At 37.8% G+C, this 27,221-nt stretch overlaps 1 protein-coding gene across 1 annotated transcript in view; it reads left to right on the top strand.

The window, feature by feature from the left end:
• The window catches only part of LOC131971810 (solute carrier family 12 member 5-like), a 34,400-nt gene extending 7,748 nt beyond the window's left edge, over positions 1–26,652 (top strand). The window contains exons 4-24 of the mRNA XM_059333429.1: positions 431–485; positions 570–700; positions 2,359–2,606; positions 3,468–3,679; positions 5,182–5,349; positions 6,107–6,205; positions 6,303–6,360; positions 6,483–6,657; positions 7,810–7,928; positions 8,071–8,169; positions 9,203–9,322; positions 9,512–9,616; positions 10,832–11,000; positions 11,733–11,928; positions 12,565–12,734; positions 12,839–12,970; positions 14,381–14,488; positions 14,751–14,867; positions 17,165–17,367; positions 17,732–17,849; positions 25,040–26,652. Coding sequence (XP_059189412.1) covers positions 431–485; positions 570–700; positions 2,359–2,606; positions 3,468–3,679; positions 5,182–5,349; positions 6,107–6,205; positions 6,303–6,360; positions 6,483–6,657; positions 7,810–7,928; positions 8,071–8,169; positions 9,203–9,322; positions 9,512–9,616; positions 10,832–11,000; positions 11,733–11,928; positions 12,565–12,734; positions 12,839–12,970; positions 14,381–14,488; positions 14,751–14,867; positions 17,165–17,367; positions 17,732–17,849; positions 25,040–26,344 — 4,107 coding nt within the window. The 3' untranslated portion in view covers positions 26,345–26,652. The remainder of the gene's footprint in view (positions 1–430; positions 486–569; positions 701–2,358; positions 2,607–3,467; positions 3,680–5,181; positions 5,350–6,106; positions 6,206–6,302; positions 6,361–6,482; positions 6,658–7,809; positions 7,929–8,070; positions 8,170–9,202; positions 9,323–9,511; positions 9,617–10,831; positions 11,001–11,732; positions 11,929–12,564; positions 12,735–12,838; positions 12,971–14,380; positions 14,489–14,750; positions 14,868–17,164; positions 17,368–17,731; positions 17,850–25,039) is intronic.
• The last annotated feature ends 569 nt before the right edge of the window (positions 26,653–27,221 follow it).

The raw sequence follows: 27,221 nt of genomic DNA on the forward strand, positions 1-27,221 counted from the left end.
TCTGTTGCATGTGTCTGCTCTGTCGGGATAGATTTTGGCTACTTTGGCATTAGTAAGATAGGCTCTATGCAAAATTTTATACTGAAGGAGGCTGTGCCTTGCACAAATGGAGGATGAGTGAACATTATTTAATATCTTCTCCCACTGTTCACTGCAGTATTTTAGATGTAATCAGTTCCTCTCTGCCTCTGGCTGCAGCTGAGAGTATCACTGAAGTGACAGTATGTGCCTAACCAGCCGTGCAGTCATCTGTGCAACAAACAATTCAAAATGAACACATGAGTCAGACTCTTGTGCTGTTGGATGTTTTTCTCTGCTCGCCCCCTCAGTTCATTAGGGCCTGGCTGTCGGCCATATTAAATGTGAGGTGCCCACCTGCTGCCTCTCAGAGTCCACTAACCCGCCTCTGTCATGTGCTGCTATTTTTCAGACGATGCTCACAGCCATCTCCATGAGTGCCATTGCAACGAATGGAGTCGTACCAGGTGAGTGGATCTCTGAGGGGATGTATTAGTACATTAGTGTGACAGAACAGTGCGCTGACTCCTCTGTGTTTTTGTGACTCACAGCTGGAGGTTCATATTACATGATCTCTCGCTCTCTGGGGCCCGAGTTTGGTGGAGCTGTTGGCATTTGCTTCTACTTAGGCACCACTTTTGCAGGTGCCATGTACATTCTGGGCTGTATTGAAATTCTTCTGGTAAGTAGCCCTAATGATCAAATGACTCACATGTTTATTGTTCTGCATATTATCTTTATAGTCTTATATATTGTGTGTCTCCTGGAGGTCTTTTTCACTTCAAACATTCATAGAAAGTCATAAAAGGAAAAGCACACATGTAACTAATCTCTTATAAGTTTATGCTGCTGGCTTACTGGCACAACCACAGGGAAACTTAAATAAAACATATTCAACATTAATTCTATTGTGGTATATAATGTATCACAATTAGTTTTAATAAAAAACAATTGGCACACCAAGCTGCACTGGCCTGGTTTTGTCATATACCAACACTGAATAGTGAATACCATATTAACAGGAAAGCTTCTCATTGTAATAAAAAAATGCCTTGTTAATAAAAACAAAATATTTTAAATGTTGTTTATTTCTGTGTCTTGGCCATCATAAGATACTGTTCCCCTTATAAGTGTCACAATAAAAAAAATATTTCCATCATATAGTAATTTGTTAATTAGTCGATTAATTGTTATCTCTATAGATTTTTATATTTTCTTCCATTATTAAAATATCCATTCTTATTTCCCAAAATAAAATAATTAACCAGCTCAAATGCATCTTTTTATCCATCAAAAGTAACTAAAGTATTTAATTTATTATCATCAATAACAACGGCATAAAACGGGCACATTTAGGAAGTTAGAAGAAAGAAAAAAAATCACATTTTTGCTTTAAAAAATTAGCGAGTTGATTAAGTAATTTCGTAAAAGTCAAAGGTAGTTGCCAGTTCTGTTGGCCAACTAATCGATTAATCAACTATTTCAGCTACAACTTCCATGTTATATTGAGAAAACATTCTCATTTGACAACATAGAGAACAAGCCTTGTGCTGTTAAATTGTTAAATAAAACCTCCTCTGAAATGAAGTACAAAAATGTTCATGATAAAATATGCCTTAAAATTATATATGAAGATTATTTTCCACTTTCAGTTAGCCCTTTGGAGTTTGGTTCTATTTTGTTGGTTTTTGACTCCTTTTCATTCTGCTTGTATATGCAACTTAAATAATGATCACCGTGCCATGCTGGTATCATCTTTTTCAGCTCAACCTCACCTCATTATAGTCATTTTGACTTACTGGATCAACATTTCAAAACACAAAAAAAACCACACACAAAAAAATCTAAAAACACACATAAAAAAACACAAAACACACACAAAAAAATACAAAAAAAAACACATAAAAACACACAGAACAGAAACATAAAAAACACACAAAAAAACAGAAAAAATACAAAAAATCACACAAAATTACAAAAAAACACACAGAAAAACACACAGAACACACACATAAAAAAGATTGCATTAAAAATGTTGAAACAAACACTGCAAAATTAGAAAAAACCTCAGCAAAAAAAAGTAAAATCATGTTACACTTGGTCATGGTGATTTTTACCATTGCTGAAAAAGAGTTGACGCACTAAATTGGACATGGAAACTTCTGGAAAAGCCAAAACTTTAGAGAAAAGCTGACAGCAGGGCTCCTTGCTGCTTCGTTTTTACGTCATGACGTCATGAAGAAATGATGCTCTGGTGCTTTCGTGGACTCCAGAGGGTTAAATATTTTAGCCAACCAAATATTAACTAATTTGCATTTCTCCATCTTTCCATTCTCTCAGATTTACATCGTTCCTCAGATGGCCATCTTTAAGATCGAGGGCCTGGAGGGGGCGGAGGCGGAGGCGGCTCTCCTCAACAACATGCGGGTGTACGGCACCATTGTGCTGAGCTTCATGTCGCTGGTGGTGTTTGTGGGGGTCAAATATGTGAACAAGCTGGCGCTGGTCTTCCTGGCCTGTGTCATCCTCTCTATCCTGGCTGTTTATGCCGGAGTCATCAAGACCGCCATCGACCCTCCTGTCTTCCCGTAAGTTCATGGGTCAGTGACAAATAAGGGTTGGCAAGATGTCAAATGGTGTAACCACAAAAGAATGATAGATATTAAATACTTCATCCACCTACAGTGTATCTAAGTGGACTTGTAAATGTGTTGGGTTTTTTTTAGCATTTCTACATTTACACATTTCATCAATATTGAACAGAACATATTCTAAAACATGGGTCTCAAACTTGCAGCCCGTGGGCCAATTGTGGTCCTCGTGACGATATTTTGTGGCCCCCACCTTGATATGAAAGTTTAATGTGAGTTTTATATGAATGGCACTTTACCGTGTTGTGTGTGGAAGGTCTCTTTAATTACTTTTTTTGGGTAATTTTGTGTCTTTTTTGGTAATTCCGTGTCTTTTTTTGGTATTTTTGTGTCTTATTTTTTTTAGTAATTTTGTGTCTTTTTTGGTAATTTTGTGTCTTTTTAAAATAATTTTGTGTCTTTTTTGGCAATTCTGTGTATTTTTTAAGTAATTTTGTTTTTTTTCAGTCATTTTGTGTCTTTTTTTGTGTCATTTTGATACTGCCTCCAGCGGCCCCCGGGTAATTTGAGTTTGAGACCCCTGTTCTAAAACAAACATTTTTTTTTCAAAAGTTTTGACAAATTATGTAAAATTTGCTATATATCATAATGTTGCAAAGTAAACGTGAATTGTATTTTTTTTTTCTCATTTTAGTTCACATTTATTTTCCTGTATATAATCAGATTATTATGGGGAAAAAAGTACCTGGTTACACCAACTGACACTGGGTTAGATCACGTCATTGACCCTCATTCACTGGTCAAAGTCTCCGGTGATGATCTGAGTAAATGACAATGACGTGATGACTTTCTTCACAGCGTTTGTCTTCTGGGAAACCGAACCCTCATTTCTAAAGGATATGACGTCTGTGCAAAGGTCATCGAAATAGACAACGAAACCGTCACCACCAAACTGTGGATGTCCTTCTGTGATTCTGACAGCCTCAATGCCACTTGTGACGATTATTTCAACAACAACAACGTCACAGAGATTCAGGGCATCCCAGGGGTCACGAGTGGCATCCTGGCAGGTAAGAGATGCCTCACCGATAAAACCCTTTAACCCATAAGAACCCAGTGATCCTTAACCCTTTGATTCACAACATGGGTCAAAAATGACCCGCATTTATTTCCCATGTTATTTATGCTCCCTATTTTATTTATGCTGTGTGTTTCTGTGCTCTATCTTTTGATATCAACTTATTTCATGATTGGATATTCTAAGTATTCTTTAAATATCTTGTTTTTGATAAACACAGATCATTATTTTCATTTTGCTTCACATAATTGATGAAGAAAAAAAGTTTTTGTATTATTACATAGCTAACTACTTGGCGAAGTAGCTTGCTAAGCTAACTACTTAGCCAAGAAGTTAGCTAAGTAGTTAGCTTAGCAAGCTACTTAGCTAACTACTTAGCCAAGAAATTAGCTCAGTAGTTAACTTAGCAAGCTACTTAGCTATATACTCAGCCAAGAAGTTAGCTAAGAAGTTAGCTTAACAAGCTACTTAGCTAAAAAATGGCTATGGCTCATTTTTGACCCATGTTGTGTATTAGAAGAGTAGTGACAGATAAAGGGATTCTATTCAAAATTAATAAAGGAAAACATAAAAATTAGGATGTATGATGATCAAAAACAAACTAATTGAGGAAAACCTGGAATACTGAATGATGAATTATTGCAACGATATCGAACATAAAAACTCTGTCGGGTCACTTTAGACCCATGTTGTGCATCAAAGGGTTAAAGGGAAGTTATGGGGGATATACCACAGACCAAGTGGACCATATAGAACACATTTATCATGTTTTTTTCAAAAACACTATCCCTAAATGTCAAAGATTTGTGATGTGACATTAATGTTACATTGGGCGTTTATGGTATTTATGTTTATAATATTTATGTTTATAATATTTCTTATTTTAAAATTAAAAAAACTAGATACATTTTCTGGTTACAGAGATACAAATTTACTTTTTTCTTTGCATCTCCACAACATTTAACAAAATTCTGACATTAATAGTGCTGTTTAACAACAAATTATTTTTCAGAATTGGTTTTAAGTAACAAAATATCAATAAATCAATAATAAATAAAATAACAATTTGCCTTTCTTTGCATCTCTGTAACATATATCATAATTGTGACTTTAATTTGTTCAATAAATATGGTCAGAACAAGTTAAATGCAATACAGGACACCCTAGTAACGAACTAGAATTGTTAAATGGGTTTAAACTTAGCCTCAGAACAAAAAATAAGCTTTTTGAAATTAGCTACTTTTTCACATTTCTGTTTCCAGTCACACACATATTTTGAAGAAGTCACTTATTGTCGAAGTCACATGACCACCACACCAGGGTGATGAGTATACGTCTCTTAGGGATTCAATAAGTTAATGTGAAGCATAAAGCTGAATAAAGGAGATTCTAGAAGATTTAAAGTGTTTGTTACTCAGGTGTCACCATGGGTTTCTTATGGGTTAATCAGTTTTCCAGCTTTCATGCTCATTTAAATGCTCCTCTGTCTTTTAGAGAACCTGTTTGGTACCTACCTGGAGAAAGGGGTGATCCTGGAGAAGCGTGGTCTTGCATCAGAGGTAGATCCAGACAGTCCCGTGACCAACTCCAACCGCTACGTTCTGGCTGACATCACCAGCTTCTTCACCCTGCTGGTCGGGATTTACTTCCCATCTGTCACAGGTTAGCAGCACACAGGCCCACAGAAGGGAGAAAAGGAGGCTGTCCTTATCAAAACTACCTTTAAAGCTGCTCTAATCTATATCTGTATACTAATATAATGTCACAGAGTCAGTGATAAACCAAAGAATGTATATAAAGATGGACATGCTTTCACTTCCTCTACTTATCAAAAATGAAGCCAAAATCTGGATATTATTGGGAGTCAACCACAGCTGTCAATCATGACATTACACCCCCTTTTTTCTTCTTTTTTTGCATTAAATAACTAATTAAAACCTAAAACCTCAATATGCATTTTCTGCACAGTAGCAAACAGCCAACAGACAAAGATAAAGACTATTTGATGAACACAGTGGAGCATTTAGCAGCTAAAGAAAAATATATTTTTCTCAAAAGATTAAAAGAAGAAGAAGAATGATTGTGCCCAGAACGATGACTTCAAATGAATCAGATCGGACAGATCTTGGAGGCAGCGGAAATCAATCATTGCAAAATGCAAGTCCTGCTGTGCTGAGTTCACTGTCCTTTTGGAGAAGCATCAAACATAATACATCAAAGCAGTATATTTTCTACATATAATTCAAGCCAAAAGTAACTTGGCTGACTGAGAAATAGTTGATTTCGTAACTGCACAATAATCTTTCCAAAAGTCGACATGCCCGCACTGATTATTCTGACACTGGTGATATGAATCAAGCGGACAGAGTAGAGAGAAAGAAAAGAAAAAGCACAAAAGCTAATTTTTCTCCATTCACAGGTATCATGGCGGGCTCCAACCGCTCCGGAGACCTGCGTGATGCTCAGAAGTCGATCCCCATTGGCACCATTGCAGCCATCACCACCACGTCTACTGTGTGTATCCTTCACTGAGGACAGGTTGAATTAAAAAAAGAAAAAAGAATGACTATTTTCAAACATTTCCAATAATACAATTCTTAACAGCTTTCCCCCAGACATGTCCTGTGTGGTGCTGTTTGGTGCCTGTATAGAAGGAGTAGTCCTACGGGACAAGTGAGTCATTTTGTAGATTTGTGTAAATGCAAAAAAAGGTTGTATTATCTGCATGAATCAGTAAACAAGTCAATGTGTGTTGTTAGAGCTTGTGAGTATGTTGTCTTGCCCTCTCTCCACAGGTTCGGTGAAGGGGTTAATGGAAACCTGGTGATTGGGACTCTGGCATGGCCGTCTCCGTGGGTCATTGTGATTGGCTCTTTCTTTTCCACTTGCGGAGCGGGACTCCAGAGTCTGACTGGAGCGCCACGCCTCCTACAGGCCATCTCTCGAGACGGCATCATCCCATTTCTTAGAGTGTGTATACAATTCAAATGCATCTCTACCATAAAAGCAGAAAAAAATACAGTTTCAGACTTTTAAGAGAGCCAAAACCTTTGTATGTGTATTGTCTAGCTTCATTCTGCAGATATAAGCATTATTCTTGCTTTAACCCTCTGGACTCATGAAACCTACACATTACTTCTTCATGACGTGAAGACATAAAAATTAAGCAATGTCGATGTTGTCATCAGCTTCCCTCTAAAGTTCTGGCTTGAAACTCCATACCAGATTTTACTTTTTGATGATATTCGGCCAAGTAAAACCGGAGATAATGTCAAATATATTTAGTATAAAAGTATAGAACTAGATATTATCCTCATTTTACCTGTTATATGTTATATTTGCAACCTGTGCTCATATTTGCAACATGTACATTTTTGTGTGTGAACATAATTTTCAAGATCAGGTTTTTTTTGGGTTCACATTTTTGTCAAAGTTAAAAATTAATTATCAGGACGAACCTGGTCTCACAGAAATCCGTGAAATAGCCACGGATTTCGCTTAACTCAAAATCCGTGGAATAGCCACGGAATCGCTCAAATTTCCGTGAAACTCACACGAATTTCGCTACAATGCAAGTTAATGACAGTCATATCCCGTGGCTATTCCATGGATATTTTTTCCTATTGGTTTGTTCCAAGTCACGTGACTTTCAAGGTCCCGGCGGTCAGAACAAAAAACATGGCGGACAGTTCTCTCATTTTTAGTGAAAAATCAATATTTTGACTTAGTTTCTGCATAAAAATGGATTTTGATCACATTTCTAGCGAAAAATATATGTTTTATTTTCTAAAAATGCACTCAGTAAATCTACATAATCACTTTGTATGTTGGAATAGCCACGGGATATGACTGTCATTAACTTGCATTGTAGCGAAATCCGTGTCAGTTTCACGGAAATTTGAGTGATTCCGTGGCTATTCCACAGATTTTGAGTTAAGCGAAATCCGTGGCTATTTCACAGATTTCTGTGAGACCATGTTGATCAGGACATACTGATAAAAACTGATGCCAACATGGCATGGTGAAGATTTTTTAACAGATTTTTTAACGGACATAATAGCCGAAGATTTCAGAGGGTTAACACATTAATTATATCATAAACTTTATGTTCTATTTATGCAGGTGTTTGGGCATGGTAAGGCCAACGGGGAGCCCACCTGGGCTCTTCTGCTCACAGCCAGCATCTGTGAGATCGGCATCATCATCGCCTCCCTGGATGCAGTTGCACCAATCCTCTCCATGTATGTGCACTGTAAATTCACACACACACTGTGTGTTCATACTGGGCAGAACTACTGGAGTCATTCTTTCTATCTCACTTGTCTATCTTTTTTAATTTGCGTGTATTTGCCCTCTTCGTCTCTTTTGCCCTTCTCGCTTTAGGTTTTTCTTGATGTGCTACATGTTTGTCAATCTGGCCTGTGCCCTGCAGACTTTGCTGCGGACGCCAAACTGGAGACCGCGCTTTAAGTTCTATCACTGGTGAGTTTGTGTGTAACTGTTACCAAAAGCCTTATTAATCCTCTTGGGTCTATGATAACGTTGCTTTTTTTAAAGCGCCGTGACAAAAAAAAACAGGTCACGTGGATCGCTGCTGTCGACCTCAATCCAAGTTACAGACTTGAAACTTTCTCCAGTTTTTTGTTTGACGTTCCGAGGTCATGTCAAACCAAAGATATGATCGTTATAATTTGATAGTGCAAAAATACTTATTCAAGTGTAAAAGTAGGATGGGACGAGGCAGGCGTGGCATTTTGTAAAAATGGAAAAAAGGAGTCTAATCATCTAACACTGTTCCTATAAATAAACATGTTTTTATGGTAATTTTTTGTGTATAGTTTTATTATATTTTAATTTCACCTTTATGTGTTCATATTTGTAACCTATGTTAAATTTTTTCAGCTCTTAGACAGTTCATTGTGTTTTTTATTGTCATAAATAGTACAATTTTATTTAAGATTTCATGATTTTTTGTGTATTTTTGGGCTCAATGTATTGATAAAGTGTGTTAAAGTAAAAAAAATAATTGTCAGATTGTGTTGAAGTTGTGCTGAGAAAGTACCAAATACCAAACATGAGTATAGTAAATATTATGTGGTATATAAAGGGCAAATAGGCTCAGACCCCAGAGGGTTAAAGCAATTTATTGTGTGCAAGCCTTTTCTGATAAAAGGTTACTTTTTTCATGACATCAAACCATGTTCAGAGCAGAGCGCTACAGTGGCATCATTAAGTTTGTCACACCAGCATGTAACACAAATCCTGGAGAGGAGAAAAACATCTCAGTAACAGTACCTACCTGTGATATGATGACATTAACAAGTGCTGTTTGCACCTGAAGCCCCATGGGAAGCTGAAGCCCTTGAATCTGTACTCCAGCATGACTTCAGCAGCAGCAGACTAAATATAAACCTTTTTATGTACAAGCTGTGGTCATTGCTGTGGCCCAGCCAGCGGTGTGAAGCTGCTTGAAATTCCCAATTTGACCAAACATGTTATGTCCTGTCTCCTGCAGGGCTCTGTCTTTCTTGGGTATGAGCCTGTGCCTGTCACTGATGTTCATCTGTTCCTGGTATTACGCCATTGTTGCCATGGGCATCGCCACCTGCATCTACAAATACATTGAGTTCTGCGGGTAAGTCATGACGGCATAGGACAGAAATAAGATCATACTGCAGCATCCAACAAGACTTCTTACCCTGTTTTGTTATTAGTTTTCATTGCAGTATATTAAATTATTGTGACAGGGATGTTTATGCCACATTAATGCTACTGTTTACATCATGATACCTGCATCATGTGCCAACATTGTGCTGTGTCACAGAGCGGAGAAGGAGTGGGGCGATGGGATACGTGGCATCTCTCTCAGCGCTGCACGCTTCGCTCTCATGAGGCTGGAGGAAGGACCGCCGCACACCAAGAACTGGAGGTCAGCACACAGATCCTCAACTTATACCATAGACTGTATAAATAATGGACGTAGTCACTGTGACGTCACCTATTGGTTTGTGGACTGCCTGTCCACAAGGCATCGAGTTTAGCTTTATACTCGTTGCCATCTTGTGTCGCCATCTTGTTTCCGATACGGGGAGCAGACCATTTTTGGTCGAGAGGGATCTGACGACTCTACACCGGCAACCTGACTGAGCAAAGTTGCTGCTAATTCATGTTAGCATTAACTGGGATGTTAGTTTTGGCTAGCAAAAAGCAAAAACAAAACGTAAGCTACTTAACTAAGAAAAGTGAACAGCGACTCCTTGGGGTGTCTGTTAGTCCAAACAAATGCTGAACAAGACATTTTAATAAACAAAATGTTGTTTTTTTTAAAACAGTCATTAAGTAAAAATACAGTGAAAGGGTTAGTCATGAGACGTAAACATCCCTTCTTTTGTTTTTAACTTCATTGGCACGTTGCCGTGGTTACACATTGCTTTGCTGCTCTCCTGATGACAGCTCGCCTTGTTAGCCACCTGTCAATCAAAGGTAGCCACACCCCAAATCATATGATTCTTTATCTTCTATTTTCTTCTAAATGGGGCGATTATTTACATTAATAACATCAAATTGTCTTGAAGAAGATTTTTTACTAGCGATTGAGACCCTAAAAAAAATTCTGAAATAATAAATCAAGTGAGAAGTTTTCTCATTTTGTATTGAAATGAATGGACAGAAATGCTTCTGCAGCCAAACTTAGCGCCCCCTGCTGGAATTTTTGGTAGAATGCAGCTTAAGGCACTTCCTGGTTTGCCTCCCTGCTCAGACCCGGAGGTTGCCGCCTGACTTATACCTGTAGCATCTTTAACACAATGGGCCCTGCTACTTGTGCAACATGGGAGTCCAACACCATGGTATATAAGAAAATCTATTTGCACCCAATAACACCTATGGGGTTAAAATGCGTGGTCAGGCACATTGCTACCTTGAAGCAGCAGAAAATTATTGCGACATCGGCCAACAAAAAACAGGCAATTTAAGTCAAGTCAAGTCAGTTTCAGTCAAGTCAATTTAAAGTGGAAAAAAATATGTTTAAATACAACCTCTTTGCCCCTTGCACCTTCCTTTGCACCCAGATTATTCACCTTTTAACTAACAGAAGTACCTTACAGAGCTGTTTAAATGGTGCTTTGTTTTTGTTTTTTGTCAGGCCTCAGCTTCTGGTCCTGGTGAGCATGGATGCTGATCAGAACGTAGAGCAGCCTCGTCTGCTCTCTCTGACCAATCAGCTGAAAGCAGGGAAGGGTCTGACCATCGTTGGCACCTCAGTTCAAGGGACCTTCCTCGACAACTACACCGAGGCCCAGAGGGCGGATCAGGTCCATCCTCCAATCTCTAACACATACACTTGTGATATGACAATATATATATTGTCACACTGTTAAAATAATAGCCTAACTCATTTTTTCAAGTTTTGCAGGAAACACAAAAAACTTCACCAAAAGTGTAACATATGACATTTATTGATCATTTCACTCAAAAAGGATGTCACAAAGGATGGCTATTGGCATAGTAATAACACTGTGTGTAAATTATGTAACTTAAGAGAAATAAATGACTTTTTGAACATACCTTTGTGACTTAAGCAAGATATGGTAACACTTTATTTTGAAGGTGTCTACATAAGAGTCACACAAGCCTGTCAGAAACATGACATGACAAGTATCATGAGCATTAATGTTACTTCAAAGTGTCATTAATGTTCATGACACATCCCATGTCATGTTTATGACACGCTCATGTCACTCTTATGTAGACACCTTCAAAATAAAGTGTTACCATATATATTAGGCATAATAGATCTGCTTAAGTCACACACTTGACATAGGCCATTATCTTAAAGGGGTAAAATCACATGATCTGATCAACTGAGGATGTAGGAGATTTTACCATAGGTGGCCGGCGTCATGAGGAGATGATTTAGGCAAAAAAAACAACAATTTTGACAAAAAATGACTTAGGCGATTATTTTAACAGTGTGACGATATATCACTCAAAACAGTTTTTCAGATACTAACAGCTGCCCCCTCCCTCTTTGTTTATATGTGTAGTCTTTGCGTAAGTTGATGGAGGCGGAGAAGGTGAAGGGCTTCTCTCAGGTGGTCATTTCCTCCAATCTGAGAGACGGGACATCCCACCTGATCCAGGTCGGAGGACTGGGAGGTCTAAAGCACAACACTGTGATGGTGAGCTGGCCCCGAAACTGGAAACAGCCGGAGTGCCACCAACAATTCAGGAACTTTATTGGTAAGTCGTTAACACTGGTAAAATAATGATTGTCTATTAGTTAGGTTGCTTTTGATTTTGTTGTTGTTGTGTTTGCTTCTGTTTTGTTTCTCTCTTCTCTATCTACTTTAGCTTTCCTATTCCCCAAATGTGCTTTATATCCTATAAACCTATGGGAGGATGGGTGGGTGGGAGGGGATGGGAATAGGGAACTCGCTGTATCAATGTATTTGCTAAACAATACACTTGTACATTTTTGGAGATGAATGTGCAAATTGTAGTAATATGCATATGTTCTGTATTTTTCATCTCTGTGGGATAAAAATTGTAAAAACCAATAAAACATATTTACAAAAAAAACGAAATTATTATTGTCTTAGATATCAGCAGAAGTACTGTCCATCTTGCAATACAATAAATAGTAACTAATAATAAGTCTTAATAAGTTAATTTAATAATAAGTCCTTTTTTTTCTTTGTATAAATGTCGTCTTCTGTTTGTAATTTCTTTTTTGACATTGTTGGTGCCATATTATTGACGCCATCATCGAAGAGACCAAACATCCCGCTCCCTTTTTAATGGGATTAATTAAACAAAGTGAGCTAACCCTTTTTTATTATTATTATTCAATAATAAATCTATCCTGTCCCCCTGCAGAGGTGGTGAGAGAGACAACTATAGCCAGTATGGCCATGTTGGTTCCTAAGAATATCTCCAGCTACCCTTCCAATGGTGAGCGCTTCACTGAAGGCTACATAGACGTGTGGTGGATCGTCCATGATGGAGGCATGTTGATGCTTCTTCCCTTCCTGCTGCGTCAGCACAAGGTGGAAAGCAAGATACTATGAAATGTTCAAAAACAAAATAATGAACATAAGTTAGACAGGATGCAGTGTTCCTCATCTGTGAATGTTCCTGTTTTGTCCTGAAGGTGTGGAGGAAGTGCAAGATGCGCATTTTCACAGTAGCCCAGATGGATGACAACAGTATCCAGATGAAGAAAGATCTCATCACCTTCCTCTATCACCTGCGCATCGATGCTGCGGTGGAAGTGGTGGAGATGGTGAGAGACTTGTCTGGCACGTAACAAACGAGGACGTGGGAGGAGAGTTGTTTGTGTTTGTTGAAAAAATAGCTTTGTGTTCTGAGATGTGTTGAGAAATATATTGAGAGAAACTTTCGAATTTAAATTATCTGACTCCAACAGTAAAACCTCTCACCTATTTCTCTGTGCAGACCTTTTGATGGGGAAGGATGAGCAGGAGACGTCCAGTTCTCAGTTTCACATGATTTTATTACAATACGTCAAGAAATGTGCAGTTACAGAGTCTCTGGGTTCAAACTACAAGTCCCTGATACACAGAAGACTGGTTCAGTTCGTGAAGTCTGGGCCCGTCTAAGTTCCCTTGAACCCTTTTTTATATTCTGACAGATTTCGATAAAAATGTAGGTAGATTTCTTCCAGGAAGTGCCACCCTCTTGATCCGTTGATTCGTCAGTTTAATCAATATAGGGACACGTCATGTCACCAGGCAGTAATCTTCTCTGCTCAGCACAACATGTCCGTGTCCTGACCTGTTAACAAAACTTGTTAAAACAAACCTCCTGAAAAAATGTTTGTAGAAATTACAGTAAAACACTGTCAAATTGCATCAGGAATGGGGCATAAAATGTAAAATTGTGTATCACCATAGTAGACACTTTTAATTACCGTAAATCAAGGAATAGCACAATTTTTACTTTTACTGTCATGAACTGTAGGAAACGCACAGTTTTGCTATAAAAATATAACATTTCCATGTAAAGTTAATGGAGATTTGCCATGATGTGTGAATGAATGACACAATTACCTTAAAAATAACGAGAATATTCAGTCTAAATTAGTTTTTGCTGATATTTAAATTTACAGTAGAAAACCCCCTCACTATATTTTTTACGGTGAAGTTCTGGCAACCACAGCTGCCGGTAATTTACCGTAAATGTAACAGATTATTTTTTTACAGTGTGGTATGACTTACAGAGATATAATTGGAGACACAGATTTTGCAATGTCCACATGACATCTAAAATATGAAACATAAAATATATATTTTTTTGTGATTATAGAATCTTAATCATTTTAAGCAGATGGAATATATGTATTTAGAGTAATCACAGTTTCTAAACCAATATTAACACACGATCATAATCATTGTATCAAAAGCATATTTCATGATTAATCCATAATTGCATAGAGAGAGGACACACACAGTTAGTGAATTACGCATGCATTTGATAGTGACCTTCGTCACACAGATAGTGACCCCCATACACAGAGACAGAAAAAGAGACAGAAAAAGAGACAGAATAACATTGTTTTAACAGATAAATCTATTTTTTATCCATAGAACCAAACTTTCTTTCATAACATGACTTTTTTCATCATCTAACAACTGTATGCTAAATGAAAAATGTATTTTTTTTTGCTTTAAAGCATGACAGTGACATCTCAGCCTACACCTACGAGAAGACACTGATAATGGAGCAGCGATCACAGATCCTCAAACAGATGCATCTGACCAAGAATGAGATGGAAAGAGAGGTAAACTATAAAAAGTCTATACAGAATTTGTTTGGTCTGAGGGACTCACCATATTGAAAACCTGACAGCATCACTGACATTTTCATTATCACCCTGTGCTCTCCAAATATCAGCTCTGACAGAGGGGATTGTTTTATAATCAGGACTTATGTCTGGACTTGTTTTCACTGATCTGAGGGAAGGAAGACTAAATTCCCGAGGGAAATTACAAATTAAACCAAATCCATTTACACGCTTGTTTTTTTTATTTTTATAACTATAGATCCAGAGCATCACAGATTCATCCCGTGGGTCCATTCGGCGTAAAAATCCGTCCGCCGGGCGCTCTCGGCACAGCGTTGACGAAGGAGCCAGTGTGGCAGAGCAACCAGAAGACGAGGTAATGCTGCTGGGCCCTCTGTCCTTGTTCCCTTTACACTGGTTGAGTCTGTCTCACAGCTCTTTGTTCTGTTTTATGTTTCATCACATCTTAATAAACTGCTCTCACAGCAATGTTCTGTAACTTCCAGTGGCTGCCATAGACTGTATAAATGAAATGGACATAGCCTCCGAGTCCGGGGCGGAGAGTTCCCTAAACCTGCATTTTTTCTCAACACTGGTTGCTTAATTTGTTGCCTCAGGAAACATTTTCCTCATGAGTTAATGGCCTCAGTTTCACCCTGCATGTAGTTTTTATTTGTAGCTAGAGAAACATGTTAGCTGACACCTGAGTCATCACTGCATCTTCCTCTCTGAGGTGAAAAAAAGGAGAGGAGACAAACTGACAGTAAATCAAGAGTTACTAGGGTTTTATGAATTCCTCCTAACCACCAAATATGGTATTAAATACCTGGATGACAATGAACTCTATGACCCAGAGTAATGGATGTAACTTCTACTTCTTTCTGACTGAAGGTTGTATTATTTTTGTACCAGCTCTGGTGGTCAAAAAGATATATTTATTTCATTTTTCCTTTTACTGTGGATATTGATTATCAAGGATTTTACTAAAAATGGTATCAAATACCACATTTCTGGTATTTTGACATCCCTAGGCGTAGAAATGTGTATACATTGTACTGTGTGCATTTACAAATTCAGATTTTTTAGATTAACTGAAATTATGTAGCCAGGAGCCAGGAGCAGTCATAGGTAGGGACGCATGATATTGGATTTTTTTACAACTCATTTAGCTGATTACCGATACCGATATTTTTTTCCCGCACAACTAATACCCACAATCCCAACTAATACCCAATTGACATAATAAGTAAACATAACCTGTGTTCACTGGGAACATGTGAAAAGTGCAACTGTACAGCAATTAACCCCAAATTGAATAAAACAATAATACATGTACCTTACAGACTGCTTCTTAAATTCAAATTTAACTTAAAACAGGAGCCCAATATGTGACGACTCAATCTGCACTTTGCAAACAAAATCACAAAAAGTACAAAAAATATAAGCAGCTTCAGTCCCTAATCAGAACATAAATAAATAGGTGGGCTCAGACTACACTGCACAATTCTATGAGCTACAAACAAGGTGCATCAGAGAGGTGATGTGCACCCCATTATTTAATCACTTTATTATATCAGCGGATATCTGTGTGTTGGGCGATGTCCGATAGTTCATTTTCAAGCGAATATCGTCCGATAACGTGACGATAATATCGTGCATCCCTAGTCATAGGTGCAAGTGATATAGGTGGACATGCAAAGTGTCCTTGGATTCTTAGTCACACTGTAAAAAATATTCTGTTTAATTTACGGTAAAATACCGGCAGCTGTGGTTGCCAGAACTTTACCGTAAAAAATACAGTGAGTGGGTTTTCTACTGTAAATTTAAATGTAAATATCAGCTAAATCTGTCATTTAGACTGAAAAATCACTTGCCATTTTATCCCTATTGTGTCTCTTTTTGGTAATTTTGTGTCTCATTTGATAATTTTACGTATTTTTTTGGTCATTTTGTGTCTTTTTTGATAATTTCATGTCTCTTTTGGTCGTTTTCTGTCTTTTTTTGTCATTTTGTGTCTTTTTAGATAGTTTTGTGTCTCTTTTGGTCATCATGTGTCTTTTTTGATGGTTTTGTGTCTCTTTTGGTCGTTTTCTGTCTTTTTTTTTGGTCGTTTTGTGACTCTTTTGGTCATTTTAGGTCCTTTGTTAGGTCCTTTGGTCTGCTATTATTTTTAGGGTAGTTATGTCCTTGTGACGTTATGGTATTTCTCCATACATTTTAAATGAAAAATCTAATATTTTTTACAGCAAAACTGTGTTTTCTAAAGTTTATGACAGAAAAAAGTAAAAGTTTTGTGCTATTCTTTGATTTACGGTAATTAAAAGTGTACTACGGTGATATTACATTTTTAATTTCACGCCCTATTTCTGATATAATTTGACAGTGTTTTACTGTAATTTCTACAAACATTTTTCACAGTGCAGTTTCAAACTCTCAACCAATTACAGTCACTTCTGGCTCCAAAAAAATTCAAGATGGCCATGACCAAAATGCTAGACACAAGACTAATCCACAAACCAATGACCAATGAGTGAGGTCACTGGCTTGGTCCACTTCTGATATACACTCTATGTCTGCTGCCCAGTGATTTCCCAATGACCACTGACTTTCACCGACACTGACAGGTGTCTCCTTTCTCTCTTTCACTGTCACGTCACGGTGTCCGTCTCTCAGTCTGTGGCTGTCTCCGACCCAAAACAGGTTCAGCTGATCCACAGTAAGAACGCCTCCACACCCACTAGCCCCACAAGTCCCACGTCTCCCACTGCGCCTGCAGGGGGCGCTTCGACCTGGACGGACAACAAGCGTTCAGACAAGGGGAAGACCTTTTTATCAGCGAACCCGGAGGCGGGCAAAGACCTCTTCAACATGAAGCCGTGAGTGACCTGTCAGTTTCACTCAGCGCACAGAGCAGGAAGCAGACATATAACTCATGACATGCACACGGGGGCGTGGGTCAGTGGTAAATATTTGTGTACATCGACCCGTGTTCCAGCACTGAAAAGAGAAACATTGTGTTCCTGCCCATGTGACAAACAAAACTTTGAACTTAACTCACTAACAGCTTTCTTTGTGAGCACACTTCCTGTTTCTAATGTAATTATTTCCCTCCTAACATGCTGCTGCAGGGAATGGGAGCATTTGTAAGTAGTAACATTTTGTAGAGAGATACGCAGTGTGAGCTGAGCAGCTGACACAATGATTTGTAAACTTAATGTGACCTTTTGTTTCTTGCACCAGGAGCCAGGTTGACTTGAGGCGCATGCACACAGCGTTGCGGCTCAATGAGGTTATCATGAAGAAGTCAAAGGAGGCAAAACTCGTCCTGCTCAACATGCCCGGACCACCCAAGAACCGTGTGGGCAATGAAAACTGTATCCTGTTTATGACATTTGTGTACTTTGCTCAGTGCAGTTCACTTCAGATCCCACAAGATGAAATTCTTTTTGCAGCAAGGAAGTTAAAAAACAGTAAACCTGAACACAATAAAAACACTATCAGACCTCTGGTGACATATAAAGTGCTGGTAGTATATTATATGTGCAATACAGAATACAATAATAGGCTAAGGTGGCAAAAGCAAAGGAAAACTGCAACAGTAAGAATAGAAATTATGTTTATTGTATACACGGTCACCCATAAAGTTGGAATAATTTTGTTTTCAGACACAATTGTGGTTTAATTTTCATTGTGTTATGTTTGGAAGAGATTGATTAATAAAGTTTTGAGAAGATGCACAATTTATATGTGAACAATAAATCATATTGTCACAATCATTTCATGGAAAGAGGTAAAAAAAAAAATTATTCCAACTTTATGGGCAACCGTGTCTAAGAATTGAGGTTCGTGTGCAGGGTTGAGTGGCACCTAGCAGTGATGTTGTAGTAGAACCTAAGGTGACTTAAAACATGTGAAAGGCCCTCTCCAGAGCCACTTTAATGATGTTTGAAGCGTTAATGCAGCCAGCAGTTATGCTATAGGGAACTATAACACAGTCGCATAACCTAAACGTCTCCAATAAGCTAACCAGCGGTTTTAACAACTATCAAAACCATAGCCTAACAAACTGTTTATTAACTTAATCTACAATCTACAAGAGTTTGCAAGAGCACTGAAAAGGGCTTGATGATGTTTTATATCCCCGACAACCACTGTAGTCTCATTTAGCCACTTGTTAGCTATCGCCCTTTTAAAAACATGTAAAAAAACTTCAAAATTCACAAGTGAAGGTGTTTGCTAACAAATTTTATGTTGTACAACGAAACGCGAACATGTCTTAAGACGGTGTTAACCACAGACCTTTTTTCAGTCTTCTAACCACAAACTAGGGATGCAACTGTACTGCAATTAAACCCAAATTGAATAAAACTACATGTAGCTTACAGACTGCTGCTTAAATCAATGTAATGTATGTAATGTATAAATGTTCAAATTTAACTTTAAACAGGAGCCCAATATGTGACGACTCAATCTGCACTGTGCAAACAAAATCACAAAAAGTACAAAAAATATAAGCAGCTTCAGTCCCTAATCAGAACATAAATAAATAGGTGGGCTCAGACTACACTGCACAATTCTATGAGCTACAAACAAGGTGCAACAGAGAGGTGATGTGCACCCCATTATTTAATCAGGTTATTATATCGGCGGATATCGGCGTGTTGGCTGATGTCATTTTCAAGCCAATATCGGCCGATACCGATAACGTGCATCCCTTCCACAAACCCATTCAAAATCCTCATTGAGATGAAGAGGAGAGACCCCAAGACGCTTAAATCCTATCTTATTCTTCAAATAGAAATATTTTTTACGAGTCCAAAAGCCAAACAGGCAGGGACCTAAAGGTTTGATTTTTTAAAATGTAAAATCTTAATTATAGCTGTAAAAAAAAGCCATAAGGTAAATAAATAAATGGAAAAATATTTGAAATGAACGCTTTTATGTCATATAAAAAAAAAACCTACATTCCTTCACTGTGATTGTCTCTCAGACATGGAGTTTCTCGAGGTGCTCACTGAAGGTCTGAATCGGGTCCTGCTGGTTCGTGGCGGTGGACGTGAGGTCATCACCATCTACTCCTGAAGGGCTTTAAGGTCTTTAACGGCACCTACATGGACTTTGCTCTCTCTCCTTTTCTATACTGTTCCAGGAAAATCCTCCCATGCCCTCCTATAACATCTATTCATTCAACCTTTTAACTTTTAGATCGCATAAAGGATTGTGTAACGGTCTGTCTGCTCTCGACTTGTCATCTGATATCAACAGATTATTAACCACTGATGAGATTATGGTTTGTTCTGACGGCTTATAGCAACACAAAAGACTCTAAAAGCTTCACTTATTCCCAGAAAATGGAAGGCATTCTTTCCCTTTTCTGGTATGTTAAGTTCTGTCCTTCTTTTTTCCTGGTTATTTCTAAAAGAGGAATGTTTTTTTTTCTTTTTCTGTTATTTATTTATCGATGTTATTTATGTATTTATTCATCTAATCATGTCTGTCTTTGTCCTGATCTGTTTTTGTCATTCATTGTATGGTTGGAAGTATTACTAATAGAGATATAAGTTAATAATAATTTATAGTGGAAAAGGGTTGGATCCATATTTTTTCTTGTGATATATTCTCATAAATTGGAGGATTAAAAAATGCAGAGAAGCGGTACATGCAGTTCATGCCTGGGCCATGAACATCATGAGAACGTTAGTAATAGTGTTATCACTGGACTGTCCTTGTTGTTGCAGGGATTTTATCTCATTGCAGAGAGCTTGACAGAAATGTAAATCAAAAGTAAATTTGATGCAGATTATCATGATCCCAAACCCGATTGTTTGACTTCATTATCCTCACAGTTGGATAGGGATCATATAGATTGAATGAACTCAGTGACATGCTGTAAAAAATAAAATAAAAAGCCTTTGAGCTTTAAATACTGCACATTAACAAAGGAATGATTTCAAGTGGCATCTAAAATTGGCATTTAATTGCTGAAAAAAAATGTTTGCATCAAGTTTCTCTACTGGGTTAAAAAAATCCTCTTTATAACAGTAGAGTTTATAATTATTGTATTATACAAATTAACAGTTGAAAAATAATCTATTTAAATTTAAATGTTATATTTTGACACATTTTAGATCGTGTATCTTACAAAAGTTTGTAGAACTTTAATCAAATATTATAGTGTTATGTTTTTTTTAATGATTCTAGAATTTTATTTTTACCTGTTTAAAAACATGAATTACCCTATTCGTAATTATTTATTAAGTTTGTAAACAGAAATTTTACAACCTAAATCAGTGAAAAATGTTTATAGATACACACTGGTAATATGTCAGAAATTTTATCTCAGAGGATTTATTTTTTTAATGGTTTGGTTCAGAAAAAAATGTTTAGAAATCTAATTTATTTAGCAAAATAAATAATTTATTGTATGCCTACTGAGTGCACCATATTAAAAGAGTATTTAATTTCTTGTCGATAATGATAGAAAGAGACACTTAAAGACTGGAAACAGCGAGCATGGCTTCGGTCAAAGATAACAGAATCCAACTACCAGCACTTCTAAAGCTCATAAATAAATACATTAATATATAATGGATACAGGTTATCCTGTAGCGTAACTCTCAGATGTTTGATTTTTGTGTGTAAGTGTGTATACAGTGGATGTTTAGTTTGTATCTGGGTACGGTTTAGTCATTTTTGAACATGCAGTAATTCATGCACATGTGCATTTCAAACAATACGAAGAGTCAAGCCAGTGTACGTTACTTTGCACCAGATCGTTCATAGTTTCTGATATTAGTATGGCAACAAGGTAGGGCTGCACAGTTAATCAAATTTTAATCATGATCATGATTTTGGCCGTCACGATTAAATTAACCTGATTGTCGGCGATATTTCCATTTTAAAATGTGTCTCTCCTGCATATCTAATCAAGCACTTTCTACACCAGTAGTCCACCAACCACCAGGGGGCGAACGCATAGTTCAGGTTTCATGTAGCTACTTAAATAAATAATGAGGGATCACTAAGCAGGATGTGACGTAGTACTCGACACCACAACAACACGCGCCATTTGTAAAAGCCGGCGAAGCAGTGTTGCCAACTTAGCGACTTTGTTGCTATATTTAGCAACTTTTCAGACCCCCTTAGCGACTATTTTTTCAAAAAGCGACTGTCGACAAATCCAGCGACTTTTTCTGGTGTTATTGGAGATTTTGGAGACTTGTTTTTACTCTTCTTAAGGAGCCTCGTTAAGAAGAGTAAGAATGAGTGGAAGCGGCCCAGTCCTCCTGCAGCAGTCTCTCCCAGCTGCAGAGCCAGAGGGGATGTTAACCCCTTAGCGTCCAGTCTATGTATGTGCAACAAGCACCGGACACTCTGTGCACACACTAAAAACTGTTCCTATTGTTTGTTTAAAGTAGTGCAATAAAATGTAAATAAAAGATGTTTTCCCTAACATGATGAATAATCGTGATTAATAATCGTGATTAATAATCGTGATTAAAATATTGATCAAAATAATTATGATTATCATTTTGGCCATAATCGTGCAGCCCTACAACAAAGTGTTTAGTATTCATAGTTTATGATGAATTTTTTTTGTCCAAACATGTATGTACGAAGTAGTTGATTTTATTTACCTCTTTCCTTGGCCTATTAGTGCCCTAAAGTACTTTAAATTCTGCATCAGTTTCTAGCAAAACTTAAATAATTAGCATTCAGTATTGTTTCCAGGAAATCATAAGACTTGTAAGTATACTAATAGCCTGCAGATTTATATATACATGTATTGTTTTCATGGCTATAGCAGATACAGAACCTTACCTCATCATACACATATTTATATGTCCTCTTTGACTGTGTTTCCCTTATAACTCTGAACAGTGTGGGTGCAGAACATTAGCAACAACAAAACTGTATTTACTTTTGATTCATTAGAAGAAAATGTAGCTCTACAGGTTGATGTATCAGTCACTGGGCTGTGGAAGTCACAAGTTCTAAACTCCCTCACCCAGAGAGTGTGCGAGCGTGTGTGTGTGTGTGTGTGTGTGTGTGTGTGTGCGCTGTGACTACATGTCTGTTTGCTGTGTGAGGACAGTGTGTGTAGCAGAGCAGCAGGATAGAGTGAAGATGGGACATTTGTAAATAGACGTGTGATTTTAGGCTTTAGAGAGAACATGTGTAATGTGTGTTAACACAGTTTTATAGATAAAAAATATAGGCAGTTTGTATTGTCTTTTAAAACAATGAACAAATTTTATTTCATGTTCTACCATGTCTTATGCAATTAATTATGAATAATGGTTTAAAGAAACCATTTTATATGTCTGCACAAAATGCAATAAATTAAAATAATTTTAATACAACAGAGACTGTTCATGTCATTTTATTCTTCCAGTGTCTGATTGTAGTTTAGTTGTATTGCATTGTTTTTATATAGTTTGTAATTTTGCAAATGTCAGCTGTGCATGCCTCCTCTTCACCAGGAATAGATTAAAATGGCTCCACACTAGACACAAACCAGTTTTCTATAATATGCACATTCATCTGTTGAGAATTTGTACTATGTTGTAATTGTATGAGACTGCAGCCATTTGTATTTGAGCACTAAACACAAAGATCAGCAGTGGCTGATGGGAAACCAAAGTATCTAACAAGTTTTCTGCTGCACATTGAACCCTTTTCAATCGGTTGCTCAGTTGCAGAGTTCAGCATAGATAAGCTGTTAATTCTGCTACATTTTAAAAGTAGACAAAAAATGTTCACAATCAGAACATGTGTTGTTCATTGTAAAGGTGTTTGTCTGTTCCAGTGAAGACACATGATTGAACAAGATCACATAAGTTTCTTTTAATATTTTGGGGAAGAAATTTCATATTATATCTTGCAAAGCAGTTGTTGTGCCTGATGAAGAAAGGATATACATTTGCTCTTATCTTGTCAGTTACCACTGATTTTTTAACTTCACCAATGTTTTCTTATTGTTGCTTTTCTTAGGTAAGACAAAAAATATATCAATGTGGTTGAATACCAGATGAGAAAAAAACATCTTGTTTACACAATGAATCTCATATAATCAAATGTAAATTCTTAGATGTATATATTATGTTATTATTATATGTTTTGGATGGGTTTTTGATTTTCCTTACTGGGTCTTGAAAATCACTTTTACTTTGTTTAACATTATTTAACATTACATCTATTTTACTAAAGCTGAAGTTCTTCTTACAGACTTTTTTTTGGTGACATCATTCAATTCTTTCCCTTATATGGTGTGGGATTCATCTTTCAGCACACGTGGGTAAGAGCAGACTGGTGTGGTTTAAAATGTTTCGTGCATCTGGAGTTGACCTCTCTTATTTTTCTCTTAACAGAAAAGTAAGTATTGAATATAAGGGGAAATTTAAGAGAATGTTGCTGCATGAGGCCCGAAATGTCCCAACTGATTGAAAGAAAGACGCACAGGTCAGCAAACCTTCTTTCACAATGTTTCCAAATGGATAACAGCCAGCCACAATCACTAGAGGACAAAAAATATTACAGTTTTGATTAGATAGCACTTTTTTAGTTAGCAAGGTGAACCTAATAATTACGTCAAACCGATCTTATCTACCTCTGCAAAGGTCTGAAAGTGCGTCTGCACGTACGCGTACTTCTGCATGACTGAGCTTCTGCAAATTGTTGCTATCTATTTTAAGTTCAATATTTTATTAACTACCTCAGACATTGTGATTTCCTTTATTTGTTAAAGTTAAAATACTGCTACTTATTGTTTTTCAATAAAATAAGATTCAAACATTGAAGGTGTATGCTGTGAGTTATAAAAAAAAATCGATATCGGCAAAAATCAGAATCGGCAGGTCAGGCTTTTTAAAAATCGTTGATCTGTGAAAAGAAAATTGCAATCGGTGCACTCCTACTCGAAAACCAATCTTGTCATTCTCCTCTGACCTTTGGCATTAACAAGGCATTTTCATTCTAATGCTCAGTTTGTGCTTCAGCAGGTCATCTTGACCATGTTTACATGCCTAAATGCATTGACTTGTTGCCAGGCAGTAGAACAGGTGTCCATCGTAAAGTGGCTGGTAAGTGTAGATTCTCATAATGCAAATTTTTATTTTTTATTGTCAATTTGAAATTTTTTTATTGATGTCAGGTTCATGTACACTTCATGAGATTAGCTATTGTGAATGTATAGTTGCAAATTTGTGAAGTTTTGTACTGTCAAATGACCATAAAACCACCTCAGAACTGTTACATGTTTTATTGCAGTGGCCAAAGTCCACTCAGCAGTGTTTTCTCTGTCAGGGAATACTGCACAAGAGAGAAAGCAGGAATGACAGATGCCCTCGACCTGTCTTATCTAAACAGAGATAATGCAGGCTGCAAAGAAATGACTTTCATTTGCCTCAAAAAACTGTCAGGATGAAGACGCGGCCGACGAGCCTTCAAGTGAAGCTACCTGTGTTTATGTTTGTTACCCAGGTGGCTATTGTTGTCTTGTATGCAGCTTTTATCACCTACGATGAGCATGCAGATGCCAGATTTCAGACTAACAGGACGAACCCCATGGACAATGCAGTGTACAGGGACTACCCTGTTTTTACAGACATTCAGGTCATGATATTCCTTGGCTTTGGGTGCCTGCTGGCATTTTTTCGACTCTATGGATTTGGGGGCATGGTTTTTAACTTCCTCACGGCTACTTTTGCCATCCAGTGGGCCATTCTGGTGCAGGGGTACTTCCAGTTCAGCCATGAGGGTAAGATCCACCTCGGGGTGATTAACCTCATAAATGCAGAGTTTGCCTGTGCTGTGGTGCTGATATCTTTCGGGGCTGTGCTGGGGAAGACCAGCCCCTTGCAGCTGCTGGTCATGGCTCTGCTGGAAGTGCCGGTGTTTGCAGTCACAGAATGGGCCGTGCTCAAGTATCTGAGGATCAACGACGCGGGAGGCTCCATCCTCATTCACCTGTTTGCCTGTTACTTTGGCTTGGGCGTCACTTTTGTTCTGTACAGGCCCAGTCTCAATAAAGGCCATGCAAAGGAGAACACAAGCTACCAGTCTGACATCCTGGCCCTCATGGGAACCTTGTTCCTCTGGGTGTTTTGGCCCTCCTTTAACTCAGCATTGACCCTGAAAGGAGACGACCAGCACAGAGCCATCCTCCACACCTTCATCGGCCTCAGTGCCTCCACACTCACCGCCTTCGCTCTCTCTGCCATGCTGAACAGAAACGGTAAGCTCACCATGGCAGATATTCAGAATGTGACGCTGGCTGGAGGCGTGACAGTCGGGGCATCTGTGGATATGATGATCTCTCCTGCAGCTGCTTATGCTCTCGGTATGATGGGCTGCACTGCATGCATGCTGGGCTACAAGTACTTGAGCCCCTTCCTGGCACGGCGCTTCAGGATCCAGGATCAGTGTGGAATACATAACCTGCACGGTCTAACAGGACTAATATCCTGTGCTGCAGGGATATGTGCTATACTGATGGCTAATGAGGACACTTATGGCCCCAGTTTGTATGAGATCTTTTCCCACAGAGCACCAGTAGAAGGAGACCCGAAGCTGCAGGAGCTCCAGATGGTGATCCCCGGTTTACAGCCAGGCTTGGGGAGGACTGCCCGGGAACAGGCTCTCTTCCAGGTCGCAGCTGTGTTCTCAACCATGGGAGCGGCAGCACTTGGCGGCATCCTCACAGGCTTCGTCTTGAAGCTGCCGTTCCTCGCACCGCCATCTGATGATTTATGTTTTGATGATGAGCTGTTTTTCGATGTTCCACCAGACTATGACTCACCACGCCACCACCATCTTAATAACATAGTTGCAACAGAGGATTCTGCTGCCTGACTTGCAACTGTTATTAAGAAAATGTAAATAAGCATATATTTGTCTTTATAAGTAATGGAATTTGCCATGATTAACAGTACATTACAGTAACTATTAATTAAATGTTTACATCCATTACATTGTAAATATGAACATAAATGATGATGAAAAACAATATCAGTGCAGTGACACTGTCCAACATTGTCTAATTCAAGCAGTAATAGCGCTATTTATTGTCCTACATGCAACATAAAAGGAATTTGACGGTTATAACCCTCATGGCTGATTCCTCTCAAGTTTTTGATGTGAAATAAACACTTTTTAAATTGTCTGCGTTTTTTTTCTAGGTATTATGTCGATAATTCAAGCTCTGAAGGTGAAGAACAGTCAACTAATGCCCTGACATTTCAAAATGAATATGTAGCGTCTGATTTTCAAGGGACATGAACAAACAGTTTTGTTTAAAAAAAATAAATAAATAAAAGAATAAAAAAGTACATCTGTCAAACACCATAAAAATGCTCAGGAGAAAACAGGTCTCAAATCATCTAATTAACAATCACCAGGCAAAGTGCAATTATGTGAATAGTACTGAAAGTACTACAAAACGATGAAGGTACATGGAGCTAAAAAGGCAAACAACACAGAAAATCCTCAAGTCAAGAAAATAAGTAATACTTGGGTTGGGCAAATTATTCCATTCTGATTGTGTTTTCAATTTAACATTTATTAAGAAAAGAGGTATTACACTATTTCAGTATGTACTTATGATGTATAACAAGCTTATTTTTCCAGATTATATTATTAATAAAATAAACATATTGGCTAGCTGCATGAAAAGTATTAAAGTGTAATGCATTCACTTTAAAAAAAAGTGTTCTTTTTGTCTGAATTAGGA

The sequence above is a fragment of the Centropristis striata genome, chromosome 5 (genome assembly GCF_030273125.1).
Source record: "Centropristis striata isolate RG_2023a ecotype Rhode Island chromosome 5, C.striata_1.0, whole genome shotgun sequence".
Classification (NCBI taxonomy): domain Eukaryota; kingdom Metazoa; phylum Chordata; class Actinopteri; order Perciformes; family Serranidae; genus Centropristis; species Centropristis striata.